Genomic DNA, 22859 nt, shown 5'->3' with positions numbered 1-22859 from the left:
CATAAAAATTCACATAAAAATAAGGAGTTAAATTAACTAATTAATCTGTCACAATGGTTTTCTGTTTGTTTATTTAACACATACACACTCCTTTTGCAAAGTAAGATGAAATTCAATCCAGAAAATAGGAATGCTTTGTAGTATACTTCTGATACATTTCAGTGTTGCAAGCTTGTTTTCTTATGGGAAGTAATTTATTACCTGTGTTCATTTAAGGGCATCTTCTTAGCAACAAATAGCAGAGGGATGAGACCTGGCCTTTTAAGACCATAATCAAATAAAAAATCTCTCAGGAACTGAATGCAAACACTTTAAAAATCATTTTCAACAGCAGATTCATTGATTAGATAAAAAAAAAGAAAAAGAAATATATTAATAGGACTGCAGCTAACTTTCACAACATTAGGAATTTCACATTTTCATTCGTAAGCTCTTATGTAAAACTGCTGTCTAGAATAATTGTCCTCAGTTTTTGAGAGTGGATCATGAGAATTTTGTTGTTGTTGTTGTTTTTGAAGGCCATGCAAACTGAAGAAAGTGATTGCATGTATTATGGCATTGGAACTGTTTGGAATAACTGTTCCGAACATCTACAAAACAATTGTAGGATTTGTTTTCTATAGGAAAGGTTTTTTAGATTACTGGAAAATATGTATTGCATACTTTTACATCAACTGGAAAAGGGCACTTCTGTCTAGCCATACATTATCACATAACTGGAAGGAAAAATAAATAAAGAAACAACAGGTGAAAAGTCTCAGGAATTAAATATTAAAGATACAAATTAGATTTCTAATATAATAGGATAGCTTCCCTGAGATGTTTCAAGAATGAAGGTCAGTTTTGGAAAAGCACTTTAAAGAACGTGTCGTCTCAAAGAGGACTGTGTCAGAATGCAAATGTAGTGATAATATAGATAGTGTACATCAAAGATGCTTTTCTGCCAAGAAGGAGGGAGGGTGTTTGATTTATCACACATAACACAGATTTTCTGAACACAGTTTGGGGTTATTTATTTATTTTCCAGATCTATTCAGTAATGTCCTCTGGACAACCTGGGAACAACAATATGTACCACAATGTTCAATGACAAGTCTGTGAATCCGGCCTCTCAACTTGCATGCTAGTTCAATAATAAAGACACCCATATTCCCTGCTGTATTGCGAAGCACAGTGTCACCTCTGCAAGAAGACAGCAAGTTCTGTAACAATTTTCTAGGGAAATAAAAATACAATTGGAGAAAATGAAAAATCTTCCATTCTCTACAGTGAAAACATATCAGATTTTAGACAGTATTTTAATTTAGTTCTTAGAATACGTCCATACTTCATGTACTTCAGTTTTGATAATACACGATTAAACTATAATACTGTGACTTTCCAAATCACTTCCTCTCACAAAACGTCATTGTACTTTGCATACTGAGCTCTGTCTGCCACTGCCAACATAAAGTAGTGCTCATATCCTTCCCCAGGCCACTTGAATATAGAAAGCAGAAGAAATATGAAGAAAATAAGAGAACTAGTTCTAATAAAGAAATGATGATCTCCAAAGAAAAAACTGAGGTAAAGATTTTTAGACTCATACTTTCCAGTGGATACACCAAAGCACATGTACTCAGTTTGAAACTCAACCCCTTGTTCCAAGAACAGAACTTAAATTTTCTGATATAGTTTTAGGGATGGGTGTAGTTTTAGCTTTAATGATGGAAAAGAGATCTGATACTAAGACCTAGAAAATTTTGTATTTGAATAAGAAAGGATTTGATAGAGATCACCACATACTGTGATTACAATTTATTTGTGATTCTGGCTGTGATGTTTAACTATACTGTTGCCAACTGGACAACATTACCTGAATGGAAAAATAGAAAGTGAGCATGTAAGTTGCTCAACTTTAGGGATCGTAAAAAACAGGGCCAAAACTTTTCTGTATTTGAGATTCACAAGATACAAACCAACCTCAACACAAGTTGAGGAGAACAGCTTGGAGAAGTTCAGAATGGCAGATGGGAGCAGTTCCCAAATGACTGGCCACTGCACTGGAATGGAAACTCACTGGGATGAATAGACATGTCAGGCACAAATCAGACTGACTTCCATCAGTCAGTCTGGTGGCAGCGTGTCCCAGACACCGAGACAGCTCCATAGGAGCCATGCTCACAGAGTTTGAAGAGCAACCAGTGGTAGTAGTACTAAAGCTTTTCCTTATTCCAGCTATGCTGGAAAACACAGAATTACTTTGAGTTATCAACACACATATGGCCTTATGTGCTCTTTGACACCCAGTCTTATATAGGGTAAGGTAGATCAGACATTCCTTACTTGAGCTGGAGAATCAGAACTTAAAGTTGGTTTCAAATCTTAGCTGACCACAAAGCAATGAATAAAACTGACATTTTCCTGTGACAATCTGGTAAAGAAACATGCCTACTGTGAACCACAGTCTCTTTTTGCATGTGTTCAGATATGCTTTGGCAGCTGTTTTAAGGGAGAAACGCTACATAGCAAAACACAATACTTTGATTTCATTCAATAAAACTGTAGAATGTTAATGTGTAAAAAAAATGCATGTTCCTAGATTTGCCTTTTTGGAAACTTAGGTACAGTTTGCCAAGGAAAAATAAATTAGCAACATAAGAAACTGCAACATTTCAATAATACATGAATGAGTAACTGTGGTACATTTTATTCTTAATTAACTTACATTGTCTTAAAGCTAAATGTTAAATCACAATAACAAGGAAAATTCTTGAAAATTTTTCCCACTGACATCTTGAAATATTATTTTCATTATTCACTGAGAACCTATGTCCAGGTACATAATTTTCAAGTCCTGATGGAAAATATTTTCAATGAAATCACATTCTAAAAATATTTTCCACAGAAAATATTTTCCATTCCATTGTGAGCAATACATCTCACATGGAATTGTAAAAATCAATCAAAAATTATGTATCTCAATCTACAGTAATAGGTTCTGTCTTGAATTAACGGGCGGTACACAAAGGACTATTAATTAACATTACTTTCTTTACCATGTAGCTCATGAATAAGGAATGCACTGCCTGCAAAGTGCTGATAGAGGTACTAAATGAGGAAATACACCATTTATATAAATGCAGTTCTTTGTTTTACACAGTCCTATTTTTGCACAAACGAAAGGAAATCTAAGTTTACAACGAAAACTTGCTCTTGAGATATTCTGCTAAATTACTGTAGCAAATGTTGCTTTTTGAAAAATTAGGGTTAAACCTTACTCTCCTTATTGATAAAGGCAGTTATAATAGAGGGAATGGGAATTTCAGCACTGGCGTCAGTAATTGTATAGGCTCACACTTGGATTTCTCTTGAGTTGATCTTAGGAACAAGGAGTGTCATTTAACTCCTTATTGCTGTAATCAGTGCTCTTGTTGTTAACAGACCAGTGCACGGAGAAAAGAAAATCCTGAGGGTTTTAAAGTAAAAATAGATATTACTAGTAATAAAAGATACACAAAAAGCTGTTTGAATTTTCTCTTGCTATACACCAGGAAGATTTCAATGATGATCCAGATTTCAGTGTGAAAAACAAATTAACGTGTTTTTTTAAATGTTTGCTGGCCATAAAATTTTTACTCATAATCAAGAATCCATCTAGAGATAATCTGAATGGTATCCATTCATTACATGACTCAGTGCTGCTCTTCATATTCTCAAATTAAAGCTAAAATTTCCAGTGAAGTAAGCTTTTACATTTTTGTTTCTATTTCTTTTTTTTTTTATCATAAGCAACATAGCATTAATTTTGGTGTAATCATTCTTATCTCTTTTGCTGACTATTAATGCATGTGCCAGTAAATAATCATTCAAGATCTTGTTGCTGTCCGTTGAGTATTTTGAGAACTGTGTTCTTTGGATTGATAACCATGCCACAGAGTACAAAAAGGTTAGCAACTGGCACATTTATCCAAGTAACGTGCAGTTCATTCTACACTTTATAACATCCAAGTGTCTTTTTGATGACTTCAGCCTTTCTAAGACTAACAAGTGTATTTAGGATTTACAGTTGAGAAATGGCTGCTTCTGCTGCCAGTCTTTATTCATGACTCTAATAATAGAAAGTGTAATAAACAATGTAGATTTATAACTGTACGTTGTAGTTATTGTAACTGAAGGTTCATGTAATCAGGAGAGGTGATCGCTATTTTTTCTAATTTAGAATTTTCTCACTCGATGTCAGGCACTATCAAGTTATTCAGTAAGCAGACAACTTTGCTATTTTCATCAGTGCTTTGTGAAAGAGTTGACAGCTTGCGTGTTAAGGCAATCTGAGCTTCAGCCTAACAGTCTGATTTGTTGGCTGAGTGGATTTACTGCATCTTGATTTTCTTGATAAACTCCATGTGAAACACAATGAAAGCTGCCTTGACAACATCTTTATCTACATGAAAAAATCTGCATTGGTCTGTGCAAAGAGGAGTCTCACATAAAACTGAGAATTTTGTAATAAAAACTTAAACGTTTGTGCAGTTTTGTGAACAACAGTATGGTGTTAGCATGTGCTATATAGAAAAGAAAATGGAGCCACTTCAACTATAACTGTAAAAGTCTGAAAGAGATAATTCAGTGGTAAACTTTAGATTAAAAAAAAAGAAAAAAAAAAAAAAAAAAAAGGAAGCATAGATCAGAACTGGAGAATAGATTATATTATAGATAAAAAAAGCATTATGTAGGAAATAGCTTGATTTTATGGAATGAACAGTATCATGCTGTTGCCCTGAAAGGATTTCTTACTTTTGAAGTTCCTAGATTAGGTAAGTTTCAACAACCCTCTGTTAATTACTGAAAACTCATTATTTCTTGTATTTCCATTGAATCAGACAATTACATTTCTTTCTACAATTTGTAAAGAATCATTATATATTTTACAGTAGCTGCAAATCTCAGATATTTTGTCCATATTATCTTGCCCGTGTGTCTTGTGTTCACAAGTTTAGCAAATTCTGGCCAACTATATGCCTTATGATGTAATCTGTGCACATGCTGTTCTTTCCCACCCAACAAACTAACGCAGTACAATTTCAATTGCTTCTAAATTTAATCAGTAATCCAGAAACCATTTTCTGATTTCCTCTGAATCCACAATTATTTTTAGTCATTTACTGCTTTGATGAGTGACAAAACTGTATTGTGAAAAAGGCCCATCTATAGATGTAAACCACAAGACAAAAATTCTGTACAAATATTGATAGTCAGTATTGACTGAAGTAGCAGTAACAGACCAAACTGACTGAAGAAGCCTGTGAAATTGATGTCAATAATATTTATACATCTGAAAAAACTTTTGATGTTAGACACCTGTTCTATGTGTATGTTGCCTTTTAACACACCCAAGATTAGAGTGTCATTGTGAACAGCGTCACTAGGATGGTGAGACAAGTGTCTGTTTATTCCTCTACAGTTTGATACAAATACTGCAGACAGCCTTGGGGAGGATATAGGTGAAGACTGGGAAGGTTCGTGTACAATGTTTTAACAACTGATGGCAAATCTTCATTATGTCAGTGTGTGTTCTTGTAGGTTTGAGCATAATGAGGCTGTACACTGGAATTTCTGTGTAGAAGATGCCTCAGAGCTCTTGAATCTAAAATGACTTCTGAAGAGATGATATTGTGCATAGTATTTTTAATATTCTATGGCTCTTAGTTTGTCTGATAATTATTAATCTGCATGATCTTCAGGAATTAATTTCAAGTCTTTAATGGAGAAAAGAACAAGATGCCTCACAGTGCAACTGTGCAATTTCCTTGAAGCATCCTGAAGGATTTTACTCTTTTTCTTAAGGTACTCTGAAATATAACATTAACAATGATAACAACCACAGAGAAGCAAATTCAAAGAACCTAACTAAGGCTTACTCAGCAGCTGCTTGGAAATACAAAGTTTAGAGCCACCAGACTGAGTTGGTTGTTTCATATGAACATAGTGAAAGACCAGCAGGTGGATCCCAAAGAATTAGGCCACATTCCCATTTGGCAGCAAGCACAGGAACCTTGAAAACTGCAAAATTTGAGCAGATCTCAAAAATGAAGGAAGTTAAAATCACAGTTCTAAGTGCTAGGTGGCCAACTAACTTGTCTGAACAACTTCATTTCTGTCCCAACTTGATTACAGACACTCAAAATTTGTCATGGCTCATTGTCTAGCATGGAGTAGACCTCTTCCAGAGCATCAGGATATAAATCAATTCTAAGGAGGACATATTATCAGTAAAAATGAACAGGCATGTGAGAAAAAGGATTTAAAATGCTGACAAAGACTGAGCATTCAGATGCTTCCTAGAGAAAAAAGATGTCTGAAGCCCCATTCTCAGTTGCTATTTCACACCTAAGTGGGGAAGACTGTCATTGATCACTGGCAATACAATGACCCAGTTATGAAAGGTTTTTAGGAAACAAAGCATTTCTGTTCCAGTAAGTAATGACAGGTAAGAATATTCCAGTCACCAAAAGGACAGATAGCTGTCACCAAGCCAGATGTCTTTAACATGCTTATCATGCGAAGAATTTAAGTCATCATAGGACATACAGATTTTGAGTCTCAAGATTTTAACTCTATCATGAAATAGCAAAAGCATTATTAAACCTGAAGAATAATTATTACACCTAATGAATGGCTGTTGTTTTAATGGTAAATTAATGAATACTATAAATGGAGAACATTAATAATAATAATAATAAAAAATCAGAAAAAGACTTGAAACTGAAGTCCAGAAACTAGATCGGTGCAGGATGTTTTGTGAGGTGATGTTCAAATGCATGATTAGAGACTTCAGGATTAAAGTTTATTGGCAAAGAAAGCAGGCTTAGAGATCTTGGGACTACAACCTACCCTTGGATATTAAGGCTGCACACACACCCTGCGTATCCTCTTGTCTCTCCAAGCTTTCAGCCCTAGGAACTATAAATAAATCACACCAATTTTGCTGCAGAATGCACAGACGTGCCACAAACAGAATTGGGCAAACACCTCAGGGAAAGCAGGTATATCCACAATTCCTCAGAGAGTTTCCTCAAGATGCATAGCTCACTTTCATAGTGAAAGAAAATAGAAATTCCTTTCTATCAAAAGACTTCATTATATTTAAGATACTGTTTACATTATGGGAGAACTGCTGGCAATAACCACAAAGAAAATTCATTTTATTCAATTTGATTACTTTTGGGGATTTTTCCATTAAGTAAACAACACCTCATGCATCTTAAGCTTTGAAACAGCTTTGAAAGCAGACAGCAACTGATTTGGTTGAATGCAAACTCTTTATATAAACCTCTTGATAGTTATTATTCTAAGAAGCACGTTGCTTCTGTCATTGCCTGTATAGACTACAAAGTGTGAAAAGTACTGAAAAAGCCTGAAAAGTTGCTGTGGGGGCATGAAATTTTTTTTTCAGACCTTTCTGAAACAGTGGAAAAGTGTTTGGGCTAGAGACGTGCTTGTAATTCTAAACTATTCCAAATGTCCTCTTAAAATAGTTATAAGAATTTAACTTTGAATTCAGATAGCTTTATGCACATAAAAACATCACACAAAATTAGCAATAGCCTATATGCCCTATGTAATACGGAGCGTGTTCAAATTAAACCAGGCAGAGCTTGCTGATGCGACTATTTTTCTTGCAAATACAGGGTACTCTTAAAAATTTGCATTCAGTCAATAACTGTGATAACTTTGTTTGGACACCATATATGCCCGGTTTTTGGTATGTGGTCTGAAAAAGCAGGAAAAACAATTTATAACACAATAAAGGCAATTAGAACCCAAGTAAATTTTTCCAACAGCACACAAGGTTGGGATGGCAAATCTCTATACTAATAATTAGACATCATAATTAGCAAAGCCAATATAATAAGCTTATTTTTTTATATTTTTGTTCATCTTTTTTTAGACATTATTTACCTTAAGTTCCTTCTTTATATTGGATACTATTCATATTTCCTTCCAGGTGTTAGAGGTTAAGAAAAGATTTTTATTTCTTTTGATTTCTCTCCTGGGTAAAGAATCTACCAGCTTGTTATTTTCCTCAGTACTCTCTATATACCAAAGAATCTCATATATGGAAGGCCTCATTTTCTCTTTTTAGTTGTACTCCAGAGATGCTGTGAGCACCTGCAGCTGAAGTTGATTTCCTTGAGTATTGCAACTGTTCAGCACTCTAAGGATTGAACCTGCTAGAGCTAAATAAATGTGAGAAGCTCGTACTGGATCACAGAATCACAAAATTGTAGGCATTGAAAGTGACCTCTGGAAATTAGCTAGTCCAAGCAGGTTCCCTATAGAAAGTTACACAGGAAAGCATTTTTTTAATATCTTGAGAGAAGGAGACTCCACCACCACTCTGTGCGGCCTGTTCCGCTAATCTGTCACCCTCAAAGAAAAGTTATTTTTCTTCATGTTCGGATATAAATGCTGTTTTCTAGTTTGTGCCCACTGCCCCTTGTCCTGTCACTTGGCACCATCGCAAAGAGCCTGGCCTCATCCACTTGACTCCTATCCTTTAGATTTTTATAAGCATTAATAAGATCCCCCTTCAGTCTTCTCTTATCCAGGCTGAACAGTCCCACATCTCTCAGCCTTTCTTCAGAAGGGAGATGCTCCAGGCCCCTCATCATTTTTGTGGCCCTATGTTGGACTCTCTCCAGAAGTTCCCTGCCTTTCTTGAAATGAGGAGCCAAAACTTGACACAGTGCTCCACATGTCGCCTCACTGGGCAGAGAAGAGAAGGATATCCTCCCTCCACCTGCTAGCCACTCTCTTTTTAATTCACTCCAGGATATCATTGGCCTTCCTGGCCAAAAGAGTACACCTCTGGCTCACAGTCAACCTGTTGTCCACCAAGACACGCAGCTCCTTCTCTGTAGAGCTCCCTTCCAGTACATCAGCCCATAACCCATAGGTGCCCAACCTTTTGGCTTGCCTGGGCTGCACTGAGTGAAGAAGAATTTTATGGGGTAGCATATACATAGGCTGCTTTGAAAGCAATGCCTCCTATTTATTCCCATGGAAACTACAAAAGATATAGCGAGCACTGTAACACTGTTTGATAGAAAAAATTCTCAGCTACGAAACACTATTTTTTAACATATTCACCACCATTAGCTCATTTTCATCAGTGATGGACAGGAGCCTGCATGCCATGCTTGTAAAAACTTGCACCAGCAGAGGTGACCCACTGTCACTGCTGCCACTGCTGAAAGGCATTACCCACTGCCTCACTGTGCTCACCTCTACTGATGGGTCTTCATAAACATTCAGCAAGTGCCAGTGAATGTCTGTGGGTGCCATTTTTTCCACACGGAGGAATTCAAGAACACACCTCTGCCTCATCAGTAGTTCCATGTCAGACACCATTCTACCCCTCTGCTGCCATCTGTCACACGATAACAAAATGTAACGGAATATTGGTGGGAAGGCTGAACCTCTATTGCCATACCACCAACATCTGCCTCTGACACCATGGGCCAACATCATAAAATAGGAGAATTACTTTCAAATCAACCCTCATAAAAAATATAATATAGTCAATGTATATAAGTAAATATTTTTTTTGATATTTTTTATTAAAACATAAATAGAGAGAGCAAAAGAAAAATAATCATTGAACGGGTGGGATCTTTGACTTTGTGACACTAATGCATCACTGTGGTTCAATGGAAGTGAATGCCATTCTCAGTGAGTTCTCAACATGTTAAACAGAGCTTTTTGATGAAATTTTTCTCTTTCTGTGATTATTCCTTGAAAACAGCTGTTCACAAATGCAGGTATTGCCAAAAAGTGGTGACATGAGTAAGGTGTGATTGTGAAGCGAAGGATATTTCTCTCTGCTAAAACAGGCTCATAAGAGTCCAGTACAGAGACATCATCAATATTTTTAGTTGGATATCTGATTGCAACTCTATACATTCCATTTGAAAATTTGCAAATCATTTATTTATGTCAATTGAAAATGGAGTCACAAATATTAAAAAAAATGGTAAGTTTTTGGCAATGTTGAAACCTATTGTCAAATTCTTGTATCAAAAGGCACAGCTGCATATTTTTTGCTGTTCACACACTGTGTTTAGCCAGCGCATCAAAATGCATAGATATATTTGTCAGAACTTGAGTTAGCACTGCACTATGCCCCACGTCCTGCTTTCAGCTCAGCCAGAGTTAATAACACACCCAAATTTGGTTGTTGCTGCATGACGGTTGCCCACCTGGGGCTGGGCCAAGCTGCTTCATGCAGAAGAATCATTGTCATTATGCCACAGGGTAGGGAGGGAGCGGGACACATTGTGAGCTGCACTGGGCTGTATGTGGCCCGCAGGCTGTGAGTTGGACATGCCTGTCCTCACCCGTGCTGATGCATGCTGTTATTCTTCCCCAGGTGCAGGACTCTACAACTGCCCTTGTTGAATCTCATCAGGTTGTTCTCCATCCACCTCTCCAAACTGACCAGGTCTCACCGAATGGCAGCACAGCCTGTCAGTGTGTCAGCTAGTCCTCTCAGCTTTGCCTAAACAGCAAACCTGCTGAAGGTGCATTCTATCCTTTATTCAGGTCATTGATGAAAATGTTGAACAAGATCTTAACTGGTACCGAACCCTGGGGAATGCCGCTAGCTACAGGCCTCTGACTGTAATCCAAGCTGCTGATCACAACCATCAGCGCTTTACCAGTCAACCAATTCTCAATCCATCTCACTGACCACTTCTCTATCCCACACTTCCTAAGCTTATCCATGAGCATATTGTGGGATAGTGTCAAAAGCCATGCTGAAGTCAAGGTACACAACATCCACTGCTCACCCCTCATCTACCCAGCCAGTCATGACATCATAGGTTACCATATTGTTCAAACATGATTTTCCTTTGATGAATCCACGCTGACTACTCCTGATAACCTTTTCTTCCACTTGCTTGGAGATGGCATCCAGAATAAGCTGCTCTATCACTTTCTCAGGGATGAAAGTGAGTCTGACTAGCCTGTTGCCCAGATTTTTCTTCTTGCCCTTTCTGAAGAGTGGAGTGACGCTGGCTTTCCTCCAATTCTCAGGAACTTCTCCTATTCTCCGTGGCCTTTCAAAGATGATAGAGAGTGGTTTGGCAGTCACTTCTGCCAGTTACCTCAGCCCTCATGGGTGCATCCCATTGGGCCTCATGGATTTGTGGTAAAGTTTGCCTAGACAATCTCTGATCAGATACTACTTGACCAAGGGAAGTCTTCCTTTCTCTAGACTCAACTCTTGTATCCAGGGTCTGGAATTTCTGAGGGGCAGTTGTAGCAGTAAAGACTGAAGCAAAGAAGTTGTTCAGTAACTGCATCTTCTCATTGTCCTCCATTACTAGGACATTCAGCACCACATTCAGCAGATCCACTGAGCTAGTAAGGACTGAAAGTCCTAAAACAGACAGCAGTGAAATTACTTACACTACTAAAAACATTTATTTCTTCCAAGTGAATCCATGAAAAGAGATGTGACATGTTAGAAAAACACCCTACTTCCCTTTTCTTGAATGGTCATGCTCAAAAGCTCACATTATATTTTGCAGACTGAAACAGAATAAGATTTAACGTTCCCTAGATTGGAATCTCAGTTTGATTCTCAAATCTATTACTATATCACTATATAATTAATATAAAAATATTTTCTGTTACTCTCATTTGCTGCCCACCAAAGTTGCATTCTCTGGTTTTATTTTTTAATGTTGAATTCTATTATTTATTGGTCGGCCTTTTTTAATACTCCCTGTAATTAATTATTTTTTATATTCACTGGAAAGTTCTAATAAAAGCACTAGGAGTTAGAATAGAAACTTTTGTCTTTTTTTAATTGATAGTATATCTGCAGGCTTAAGGAGATGAGACTGAGATGAGCACATCAACAAATAAATTTCTCACTCATAAAGTCAGTATGGCTAAGCAGAAACTAACTAGAAAGTTTCAACTAATTTAGGCACCAACATTTTTATGCTTATACCTAACACATTTGGGCCAGATAATAGCTTACTCATAAAACCCAAGGATTAGAATGAAATGCAGCAGGGCAGCTGATTATTTAATATTGGAATACAATGGATTACATCACACTCAGTTGTTTCTTTCAGAGTCACTGGCAAGTAAGACATGTCAGGAACACGCCTGAAGGAAGAAGAGATTAATATAAAACCCCTGTTGTGGGTGTTTAGTATTTAGTCTTAGAAGGTTCTAGACTCTTCAGGTTGCTCTACAGTAAGCTGCCTTAGTTCACTTGGAGAGCAGGAAAGTACAAAGACTTAGTTAGTCTACACACTTCTTGTCTATAACACAGATTAATTTTCTGTTTAAACTATGTGTGGTCTGAATCCAGAAAAGAAAAAAGCCAGGCTTGCCTAAGATTGTTGATGTCATCCATTGGAAAAATAGAAGATTTCTATGGAAGAATAATCTTGAAATTAAAAATACCAAGAGGAAGGACATTGATAGATAAGAATAGTGCCTTAAAAAGACGAAACATAAAAATTATTTTAAAATGTTAATCACATAATACAGGTCATAACTTTTATAAGAAAATCATATATCCTGCATTACTTAATAACTGACATGAGGAAGCAGTGGTGATTATAAAAGAGGTACAGATCACAATTTATTTCTTACGATTCACAGAGGCATTGCATTTATTATTTTTGCATCTGAAAAGTAAATAGTTGCCAAATGTATCAGTATACTTGAGGAATCAATTAAAAAGAACAATGAGGAAACAGCAGTATCAGTTCAGCGCTTTCAACCCATCTGCAGTTTGCTTCCACTTAAAGACACGACTGTTTCTTCAGAGCAATAACTGCACAGCATCTGGGGGATTTCACAGGATCAAATAACTTCACAAGTCCTGACCAGGCAATGTTGTTCTGCAAAGCGATATATGATTGAAGTACATTCAAATGTCTTTGACTTAAAAGCTAAGATATGGTAATAGATCTGCATTGCCCCTCTATCCTCTCCCCCCCAAAAAAAATTCCTAATGCAAAATGAGAAGAACACTTGTCTAACAATAAAAATAGTGAAAGTTTGTTGTAAAAAAAAGGAAATGCGAAGAAGGATATATCTTAAAGTCATTAAACTATTTCTGGAACCATGAAATGACAATTTACCGCCTCCTTCATCAATAAAGCTTTTTTTTTTTTCCCAGCTGAACTACAGAAACTATATTAAGGATCAAGTCCTACTTGTTTTATGCAGCACATTCTACTACTGCAGCTAATTAACTGACTTTTCAAATGAATAAGGCCAGCTGGATCTGGTCTTCATGTTGCATATGGCTTTTATCATTTCTATTTTTTCTTCCTAAACATATTTTGTAAATCAACCAGTACAAGATTAAATCAATGGGTATATTACATTTAGGAAAGGTAAATTAGAATTAAATGCAGCAAGTCTGATCTCCTGTCTTGGAAATCATACAGATCTCTGTGTGATTTATAACTGGTTGGCATGTGGGAAAATACATCATTATTTAAATATTTCATATTGTCTCTCTGTAAAAATACCAGCTAGAACAAAAACATACATTTACTACAGCTCAGTTGTTCCAAGAGTTCTGTGGCAAAAAAGAAAGTAAATTTTTAGATATGATAAAAAGAAGCTGTTAAAATGAAAGGCTTAGAGTGGAAAAACAGCTATTCACATGAATGGGTTTAAATTGTATATTAAAATTTCATTTTCACCATGGACCAAAGCAGGAGCTGGAAGATGCTACCATGTCCTCCAATAAAATTGTTGCTTGTCCAAAAATACGTTTACCAGTGCAGAGAAAGAGTGATTGATGCTTCTGAATTTATCAAGTCAAGGTCAAAATTAGTGTTAGTAGAAACACTGTATCATAAATCATTATAGAGTAAATATAGTAGCATTTGCTTATCAAATGTACTTCAGTTGATCCATATGGTTGGTAAAAGTGTACCCCTCTCATCACAGATATTCATTAATAAACAATAAAAGCAATGTAATGGGACCTAATTAAAAATTTCTTGAATTATATGTTCTACAAAATATCCTTTGGAAGCTCTAAAATGTGCAGTATAATGTTTGTCTTGCATTTCCAATATTTTTTTTAATAATCTCTATGTCATATTAAATGAGATTTGTTGCATATACAATTTATTCATTTTTTATCATTTATTGACTTGTAATTACTATTCGATTAAATGAACCTAAGCTTTACTGTTGCTGCTTTACTGAAAATAAAAACATCTGCTGGGCATATGTTTATACTAAATAGAATGAATGCTTATACTTTTGCAAATATGAGAAAATAATTCTACAACAGAGACTTTTGTCTGCACAGTAATAAATGGGCTGAAATAGTCTCATTTCTCTGATGTAGCCTTTAGGTACCATAAAATGTAATGCAAAAATACCTGCTCCTTGAGGTAGCAAAGACGATCCAGAAGTATCAAAACTTCTATGCAGGGAGCTAGCACAACCTTTAGCTGAAAGAAAGATTAGATACTGTTATGATTTTGGGAAAGGGAGCCAATACACTTCCCAATGGCTCCACTTCAACAAAATAATACCAGGAAGGTCAATCAATTTCTAGGGGCTTTGTTGTACAGATGTCACCTTGTAGGATGGACATCTTCAGAACAGATTACGTTAAAGATCAAAAATACATGGAAAGCCATAAAGCTAGAAAACTACATTATTAGTTGTTTTTGAAGTGTTGTCCAACATGAAAATGATATTATATGAGGTAGAACAATTTTAAAGAGGGAAATAATGAATTTTAATACAAAGAATTTTTATGAAATAACTGCATGGAGACCATTCTAGCTTTAAAAGGAGACTAACATTTTATTTTCCAGGGTAATGGTCCCCCTTGAAAAAGAATCTTCCATGTGTTCGCTTTATTATTTTACTGACACCTAATATAGTTTTGGAATGAGATATGCTCCGAAGTTTGGAAGTGGAGCTGCTTTGTTTTTGAGATTGCATACCAGAATGTAAGACAGTCTACCTCCACATAAAACTTAACAGGGCTTTGTTCTAAACTACCACATATATACAAGGTAACGGTATTAATCTTAGAACTTTTACCATATTAAATGCTTCAAGCTCATTCATTCTGTGCTTGTATTTTTCATAGTAATCCATTATACAGCTGTCTGGGAGCTGCAAGGAATTAAAAAAAAAAAAAAGTATCAGAGTCATTCTAGTTTTGAAATATGAAATATGTTTTTTATCATAATTGAAAGTCATCCTACAAAATGAAATCTATGGCTTTTTTTTTTTTTTTTTTGGAAATTAGCAATTTACTAAGGTCTGTAACAATTTTCCAATAACTGCTTCTCAGTTCTCATTTGCAATTACTGTTCTACAGACAGTATTTTGCACTACCATGACATAGAGATATATTCATTATTCAGAGAGTTCTAGCCATTCTTAAACGCGTATTACACAGCAAAGTGGAGATAACATTCTCATTTCCTTTCCTATAAATCTCGTCCCTTGTGCCCCCTGGCCCAGGAGATTTATTTAAATAGATGAAGATTGGAGTCTGGTGTCAGAATAACATGCTTCAGTTAGGACTCCTGGATGGTATTTCACATTACAAAACCTACTGTCAGATTCTGGAAATAATACTTTGTGTCATTGTATTACAAGTAAGCCATGTCTGAAATAAAAGTTTTTCTATTCACCTTGAACTACTATATATTCCCATCTTCTTTTCCCATTTACTTGATTCAACACTGCCAGCATTGCCACTATAACTGCAAATGAGGTGACTTTGGGCTGAATTTGATAGAGTAGATCAAGAGCTTGGCTGAACCAAATACTCCTCTCCTTTCAGCCCGTGGTGGCCACTGCAGCACAGCAGATAGCACCTGTAGTGCCCAGTCACAAGGAAATTTAATTGCCTAAAATAGTAAAACAAACTAAAAACATTTCCATAAATTCTAAGTTTTCAGGTCATGTGTGTATTATGGACTCAATCCTAACATAGCCAAGAAGGCAATGAAATGGCTTCAGCACTACCACTATTAGTGAGCAAAGATGGTTAATCAGATGGCTGGTGGATGTGAGGCTTTCATTATTAGAGCAGTCTGTTCAAATTCAATGCACTGAAAAAAAACTGAACAAATACTCAGGAAACATAAAAAAAAAGGAGTGATAGGCAGGTAAGTAATGAGTTTGTCTGCAACAAATCACAAGGCAGTTTGCTTGGGAGGTGGGTGAGAGTATTCACTCTAGAATTGCCTAAAAGAAGGTTGTGATGAAGTGGGGATTGGCCTCTTCTCCCAGGTAACAGCAGGAGGACGAGAGGTGATAGCTTCTAATTGCACCAGGGGAGGTTCAACTTGGATATCAGGAAAAAATTCAAGCATAGGAACAAGCTGCCCCGGGAGGGGAGGTGCTGGAGTCACTGTACCTGGAGGTGTTCAATAAAAGAGTAGATATCGCACTGTGGGACATGGTCTAGTGTGGGCACAGGCATGGGTTAATGGTGGGACTGGATGATCTTACTGGTCTTTCCTATCTATCAGTCTATGATTCTATGAGTCATGACAGAAAAACAAAAGGCTGTCATATATTCTGACTTCAGCAAGATTTTTGACACCATTTCATACAACAATTTCAAAAGCTAATATAAGAAACAAGGCTTAGATTAAAGTGAGTGAAAAGTGAGTGTAAAACCATAACCAGAGAGCTGCTGTTAATGAGTCTCTAAACAACTGAAAATTCTTACTGAATCAAGGTCCATTACAAAATGGAAAATGTTTTCATTAAGAACTCAAATGATAGAACAGAAACCACACTAAATCTCAATATGTGCAACAGGAAAGCATTGCAAAAATTTTAAATAATTTTCAGAAATGGGAGCACTGCTTGGAAAAGGAGTTTGAAATGCTGTATGGAAAACCAGGAGGGACTACATTCAGGCAGAAATATTCAGCTGTTCCTGATAGGAAACACCACATGGCAACCTGGGAGATACAGCAGATCACAAGCTGAGCAAGAGTCACAGTTGTGCTTCTGCAAAAAAAAAGCAATCATACTGCAATGTGTATGCAAGAACAGCTTGCAAAGAGCAGGAATTAATCTTTCAATTCTGCTTGGCAGTGGTAAAGATTGAGCTGGAATGCTGTATCCATTTGGGGCACCAGATTTCAAAGCATGAGCTATCTGAAAAATCCCTAAGAAAGAGCTCCATATCTTTCTGAAAAGAGATCAGAAATCTAGAATATATGACCTGTGAAGAGAGATTTAGTGAACCGGAACTGATAAGGTTAAAGAAGAGAAAATTTAGAATGGGCACAATAACAGATTTTGTAAGGCTGTCACCAACAAATAAGGAAGGTTGTTCTGTGTATCTACAGCAGGTTGGATAAAAATGCTTGCTTTGGAGGAAAAAAAAAATCAATCAAAAACTTGAACAATTTTTTCTGTGAAATTAATTCAGGACTGGAGAAGTCTGTTTCTATCATGGGAAGTATTAAGAAGATTAGACAAGCATTTTTTAGGAAAGATACAAAATTCTCACTCTGAAGCACTTTTATAGCCCTTGAGTTATACATGCATATTTTTTAATTTAGAAAGTACTTTTTCAAAGTAGAGCAGCAAGGTCAAAAAGCTGACCCGGAGGTACTAATGCACTGACAGTTTCAGCCTTCTTGGTATTTTATTTTCAGTAAAGCTGTTCAAATATCTAAAGTTTTTTGTTGTTGTTGTTTTATTATTTTGGTAGGGTTTTTTCCCCTCTATAAAGAGCCAAAGCAACTAAAATACATCAGTCTTGAGATAAACAAAATAGTTTATTTGAACTCTGCCCTATAAGCTTTTCATTTCAACTGAGAATTAAAAGGGTTTTAGTATAATGGATTTTTGAAATTACAGGCTCTTTGGTATTAAAATATAAAGATCTGTATTTGTAAAAATATGAATACGAAACCTTTCTGCTATTGCATCCTTTCTGGTCTCCATTTTTCAACATGCATCATTTCAATTAAAACAAAACAAACCATGAAATGTTTTGCAAATAAAAAGTTGGGTCAGAAATGTCTCCTGGATGTAGCCATACTTTTGCACTCCCTCCTCGCTCAGCACACTGACAGAATGCATCCTGCTGTCATGGACAGATTAGGTAATATTCCAAACTGCACCTCAATTAAAAGTTTGGTTTGAATACTTCAGGCCAGCTGAAAGCGAGACAGTGACCACGGAAAACTGTTGACAGAAGAGGGCACAAAAAGGGTAAGTGGTCCCTAGCTATGTGATTGATTATCTGAAGGGAGACCAAAACCCAGATTATGCTGGCCTTGAAACCACAGCAGTTTGCCACCTGGCTTCAGTACTTCAAGGGCACTCAGCACATTCTTCAGCTGCCCTTCCTAGGTGAGGCACAGTAAATTATTGTTCACATTTTCTGGACAGAATTGGACTTGCACATGCAAAGAAAGCCCCATTTAAGCCATTGGAATTGTGTGTACAATTATTCTCTGATGCCACAGATTTGTGAATGTATAGGAAATTTTATATACATGCACAGAACTTTTTTTCTTACGTTGTGATGGTGATGTTGTTAATATCAACTCACAGCATGAGTCAAAATGTGTGAAGGAACCTAAAAACATGTATCATGCCTTTGTCTTAGTAATAATTCTGCACTCTAAGATATAGCTTATGTTACTAATACCCCAGTAAGGTTCAATGCATAAACAGTTTTTGGCCAGTATACTTTGCTGATTTAGCTCCTGATTTTTACCAGCAAAAGTGCTTCTTCTCTTTGCACTATGATGGTAGTGCATCCTTTCTTTCAAAGTAATCAATCTCTTTGTGGACTGATGTGGAGGCTGAAATAGCCAAAAAAAGCAAGAGGGATTAGAGGGCAGTCACATTCCCACTGTCCCTGTTACAGCACCACCACATGCTGGAGGTGGCACTGAGCCCTACGGTGGGCACATCTTCAGGCTTCAAACACTGTGAGGCTGTCAGCAAATCCTCAAGAGCAGATGAGGTGCTGCATCCCCAAGCACAGTGCTATAAAGCATTCGCACAAATGTGCTGATAGAGCACATGCTGAAAAGAAAGCAGATGGGCACAAGGTGGGTGACAATGAGGAATACCACACTTGGCATTTCTCCAGAGAGTCTTTTCTCAGAGCTGTTTCTTTCCCCAGGCTAAGAACACTTTGATTGAACTGAAGAAAGTCTTTTCCTGTCTGCACACCCTCTTCAAAGGAGAGCCAAATCCTACAGATCCTGTCCCACAGTCAGGTTAAACAGATGTGTTTCTCTTTGCTGCCCCAAGAGAGTGCTTTCCCCCGATCTGACTGCACATTCATGTCTGCTCTCTCTTCTTGTACCAACACTATCATGAATACCAGCAAGAGTACCAGAGAGTAATAAGAACCCTTCAGCAGAGCAGCCTCAGTACAAAATCCTTGGGAGACCATCCTACAGAGCCACTTTTTACAATTTTCTTATGACTAAGGCGGTTAAAAAAATTTTTGTTTGTCATATAATTTAATTACTGAGAAACTTATGTTTATTTAGAACTTCATTTGAAACACAATCTATATTATTTGTAAATCTAATTGAAGTAAAAGTCCCAGTCCTGGTTTCCGCTGGGATAGTGTTGATTTTATTCCAAGTAGCTGGGCTGGTGCAGTGTTTGGCGTTTATTATGAGAGTAATGTTGGAAGCACACTGATGTCTTAGTTGTTGCTGAGCAGTGCTCATGGAGCCAAGGACATTTCAGCTTCTTGTCCTGCACTACCAGTGAGGAGTTGGGGGAACACAAGGAGCTGGGAGGGGACAGAACCAGGACAGCTGGCCCCTACAGGCCAAAGGGCTCTCCCATACCATATGGCATCACGGTGAATGATAAAACTGAGGGAGCTGGATGGGGTGGGGAGCTGCTGCTCAGGGACTGGCTGGGCATGGGTCACTTGCACTTCTGCATCACTTGTTCTGTATATTCTTTAATCATCATTATTATTATTTTCCCTTCCTTTCCTGTCCTATTAAAATTAACACCCAGTTCCCTCCTGTACCCACTGTGGGGTAGCGAGCATGGCGCTGAGCTGCCTACCAGGTTAACACAACAGTCACACTGCTTGAAACTGCTGTCAGACTGAAAAGCTATGCTACCATAATTGGGATAGTATTTTGCCTTTTTGAAAAGCAATTATAATCGAAAACAGCATTATGCAGCGTATATATGCAGGGTACATTTTATACACTGTAACACAGATGTTACCTGAGCCTTCATTAAATATTTCCTTAAATAACAACAGAAATATAAAGTTTGAGGTGTTCACTTCCATTTAAAATCCTCAAAACTGAATATGGTGGGATCAGACATTTTTCTCATTTCTGCAAAACTCTTTTTCCTGCCAAGCAGTGTTATGTATGTACAAGTTTGTTCATGTTTTAATGTTTCATTCGATTCCACTACTGACAGTTCCCCAAGTCTAAGTATGTGGCTCTTAAGCAATTTAAAAATAACAGTAAAATTAAGTGATGCAATACAATTCTTCCTTTTATGTATAAGAGGAAGAACCTTCATTTGCTAACTGCATTTTATAATATTCTCTTCTACCAAGTCAAGGTAGGCATTTATTAACTTTGTAATCAGAACACAGCAGAAAGGTGTTTTCAGGAGACATTAGCAAATGCCAAAAAATGGAGAAGGCATTCTTATGTGTTTTATCACAGCAAAAGGACCAGGCACAGACTTTTCACAGTAGCAGCTGTGTGGCACACTTTCATAATATTTGAATTCCAAGAAAGTAGCTTCTTTCAGTGCAAGTTAGCAGACAAATGAAAAAATAAATATTCCCATACAACCACCAAGTTCTCAGAAGACTTTTTAGTGGCATTCTTTTAAGCAATCTACTTGAAAACAAAACTGGCTTAGCTCTCTGGCATCTCAAATAGCACACAAAAATTTCTGCATTTGCAAGCAGTTATTCTGTAGTTAAAGTTTCTGTATGTCAAGTTTTGGAAACTGAGTAACGTTACATATGGGAAATGAATAATATGTCCTGCCATTTGAATTTAGGAAATCTCTTCAGTTAAAGAGTTCATATTGGTGTTGAATTTAAGTTCAGAAACTCAGCTAATCCTATGAGATAGGCTCAGAGAATGCCATGCTTCTTTGATCAAAATCTTGTAACATGGATCAGAAATTCATATCAAAAACCACTTTAGCAAAATTTGAATAGATAAAGATGGATGGATTCTCTTACTCTAGAGTGTTCTCACATAACTGGAAACGTTAATGAACATTTTCTTGGAAGGATGGAACTTTCAAATATATAGTTTTTAAAAAGTTTAGCTCTCTAAATACTGTAATGCAAGTTATCCTCACAAACTCCATAAGGACAGAGGCTTTCCATCCTGCCCTGAGCTCACCTGCTGATTTAACTGAAATGTTGTTTGGCAATAACATGTACAGAGCACAGTGTCTCTTAGTTATATGGTTTACAGCATTCTGCTCAGCATAATTTGTCACAGTTGCATTCAAGCTTAATGAATTGAAAGATCATTCAGACCTGAAACACAGATGTAGGACCAAACTAGGAAACACACATGATAAACTGCGTAAAGGAGAAGGAACATCTTCAAAACCTACTCACTACGACATGAGTAGAACACGGTGAGGGACTAAATCCAGGACAGCTCACGACACAGACTGCACTAAGATCAAACACGGGGAAACAGGGCTTCTACCTGCATGTCACAGAGGGACCATGAAGCTTGCGAAGGCTTATTGGATAGGCCCTGATTTAGACCAGAAGGGGGAAAAATGCATAGTAGGGATGGATCCCAAGAAACTCCAGAGGTGCTTCAGAACATTTTATCAGCCATGCATTGTGAAGCTGTCTGCAAGGTATATTTACTGCAGCATTTTCACAATGCACTTCTGTGCTTGGGACATCCATTTCTCCTCAGAGGAGTCTCTGACAGTTCCATCTTCAAGTTCTTGGCTCTAGGCCTTGCTTTCATCTAATACTGCAGGAATCTGAACACAGTAAATTGGAACTGTTTTTGTATTCATTTTAGAAAGAGTACTCTTATCATGTAAATACATGCAAGCAGGCAGAGCATAAGTTATGTCTGCTGAAAATGTATTCAGGAATGAACCCAATATATTAAATATAGATTTAGCTAACATGAATAACTGGCTCATAAAAGAAGACATCTCCTTAAACCATGTTCACTTTGCCATCTGAGCAATTATAAAAAGGAAACATATGTTAAAACTGCACTATTGAAATAGTGATAAATTACATGGAACTTGGAATAAAAGTATATCTATGCTCCTTGTGCAAAACTAGTTGTTTTTAAAATTAATATATCCTCATTTTATTTAAAAAAATCAATAGAATAAGCTTTTTTATTAGTCTTATAAAACTCAGAATTTTGACTTTCTTTGTTACGTGATATATTATCACTCAGCTCAGCTATTTAGTTTCAGGCTTTACATATACATATAGGCTAACATAACTATAAGGTGTTTACTTCATCAAAATGAAAGCCAAAATTCACACATGCTCTACTGCTAGTTCTCTTAAAAACTATTGTTTTTTTTCTATTTCTTTAAAACACACTATAGCCATATGAAACATACATCAAGTGTGTCCAAAACTATCAGAAAATAAAGTTTGTCTGACAAAAAATAACCAATTATCAAACTAAATAATTAGTACAATTTCATACAAATATTTTCAGTTTTCTCTCGTAAGTTTTATTACTCAAAATTAGAAACTACAGTTTGCAAAAGTACAAAGTCAATGTACCAAAAAGGAAGTAGTATAGGAATTCCAGAAGATCTGAACTAAGAAGGCCACTGTA

At 36.6% G+C, this 22859-nt stretch overlaps 1 protein-coding gene across 1 annotated transcript in view; it reads right to left on the bottom strand.

Annotated features, from left to right (window-relative positions):
- Nucleotides 1-12656: 12656 nt before the first annotated feature.
- The window catches only part of METTL25 (methyltransferase like 25), a 55339-nt gene continuing 45136 nt past the window's right edge, over nucleotides 12657-22859 (bottom strand). The window contains exons 10-12 of the mRNA XM_042890254.1: nucleotides 15097-15171; nucleotides 14421-14492; nucleotides 12657-12911 (exon numbers count right to left, since the gene is read on the bottom strand). Of these exons, the coding sequence (XP_042746188.1) occupies nucleotides 12813-12911; nucleotides 14421-14492; nucleotides 15097-15171 (246 nt within the window). The 3' untranslated portion in view covers nucleotides 12657-12812. The remainder of the gene's footprint in view (nucleotides 12912-14420; nucleotides 14493-15096; nucleotides 15172-22859) is intronic.

The sequence above is a fragment of the Lagopus leucura genome, unplaced genomic scaffold (assembly GCF_019238085.1).
Source record: "Lagopus leucura isolate 7727_CA_CO unplaced genomic scaffold, USGS_WTPT01 Super-Scaffold_100159, whole genome shotgun sequence".
In the NCBI taxonomy this organism is placed as follows: domain Eukaryota; kingdom Metazoa; phylum Chordata; class Aves; order Galliformes; family Phasianidae; genus Lagopus; species Lagopus leucura.
The sequence above is the reverse complement of the archived record's forward strand: the minus strand, read 5'-3'. Positions and strand labels throughout refer to the sequence as shown.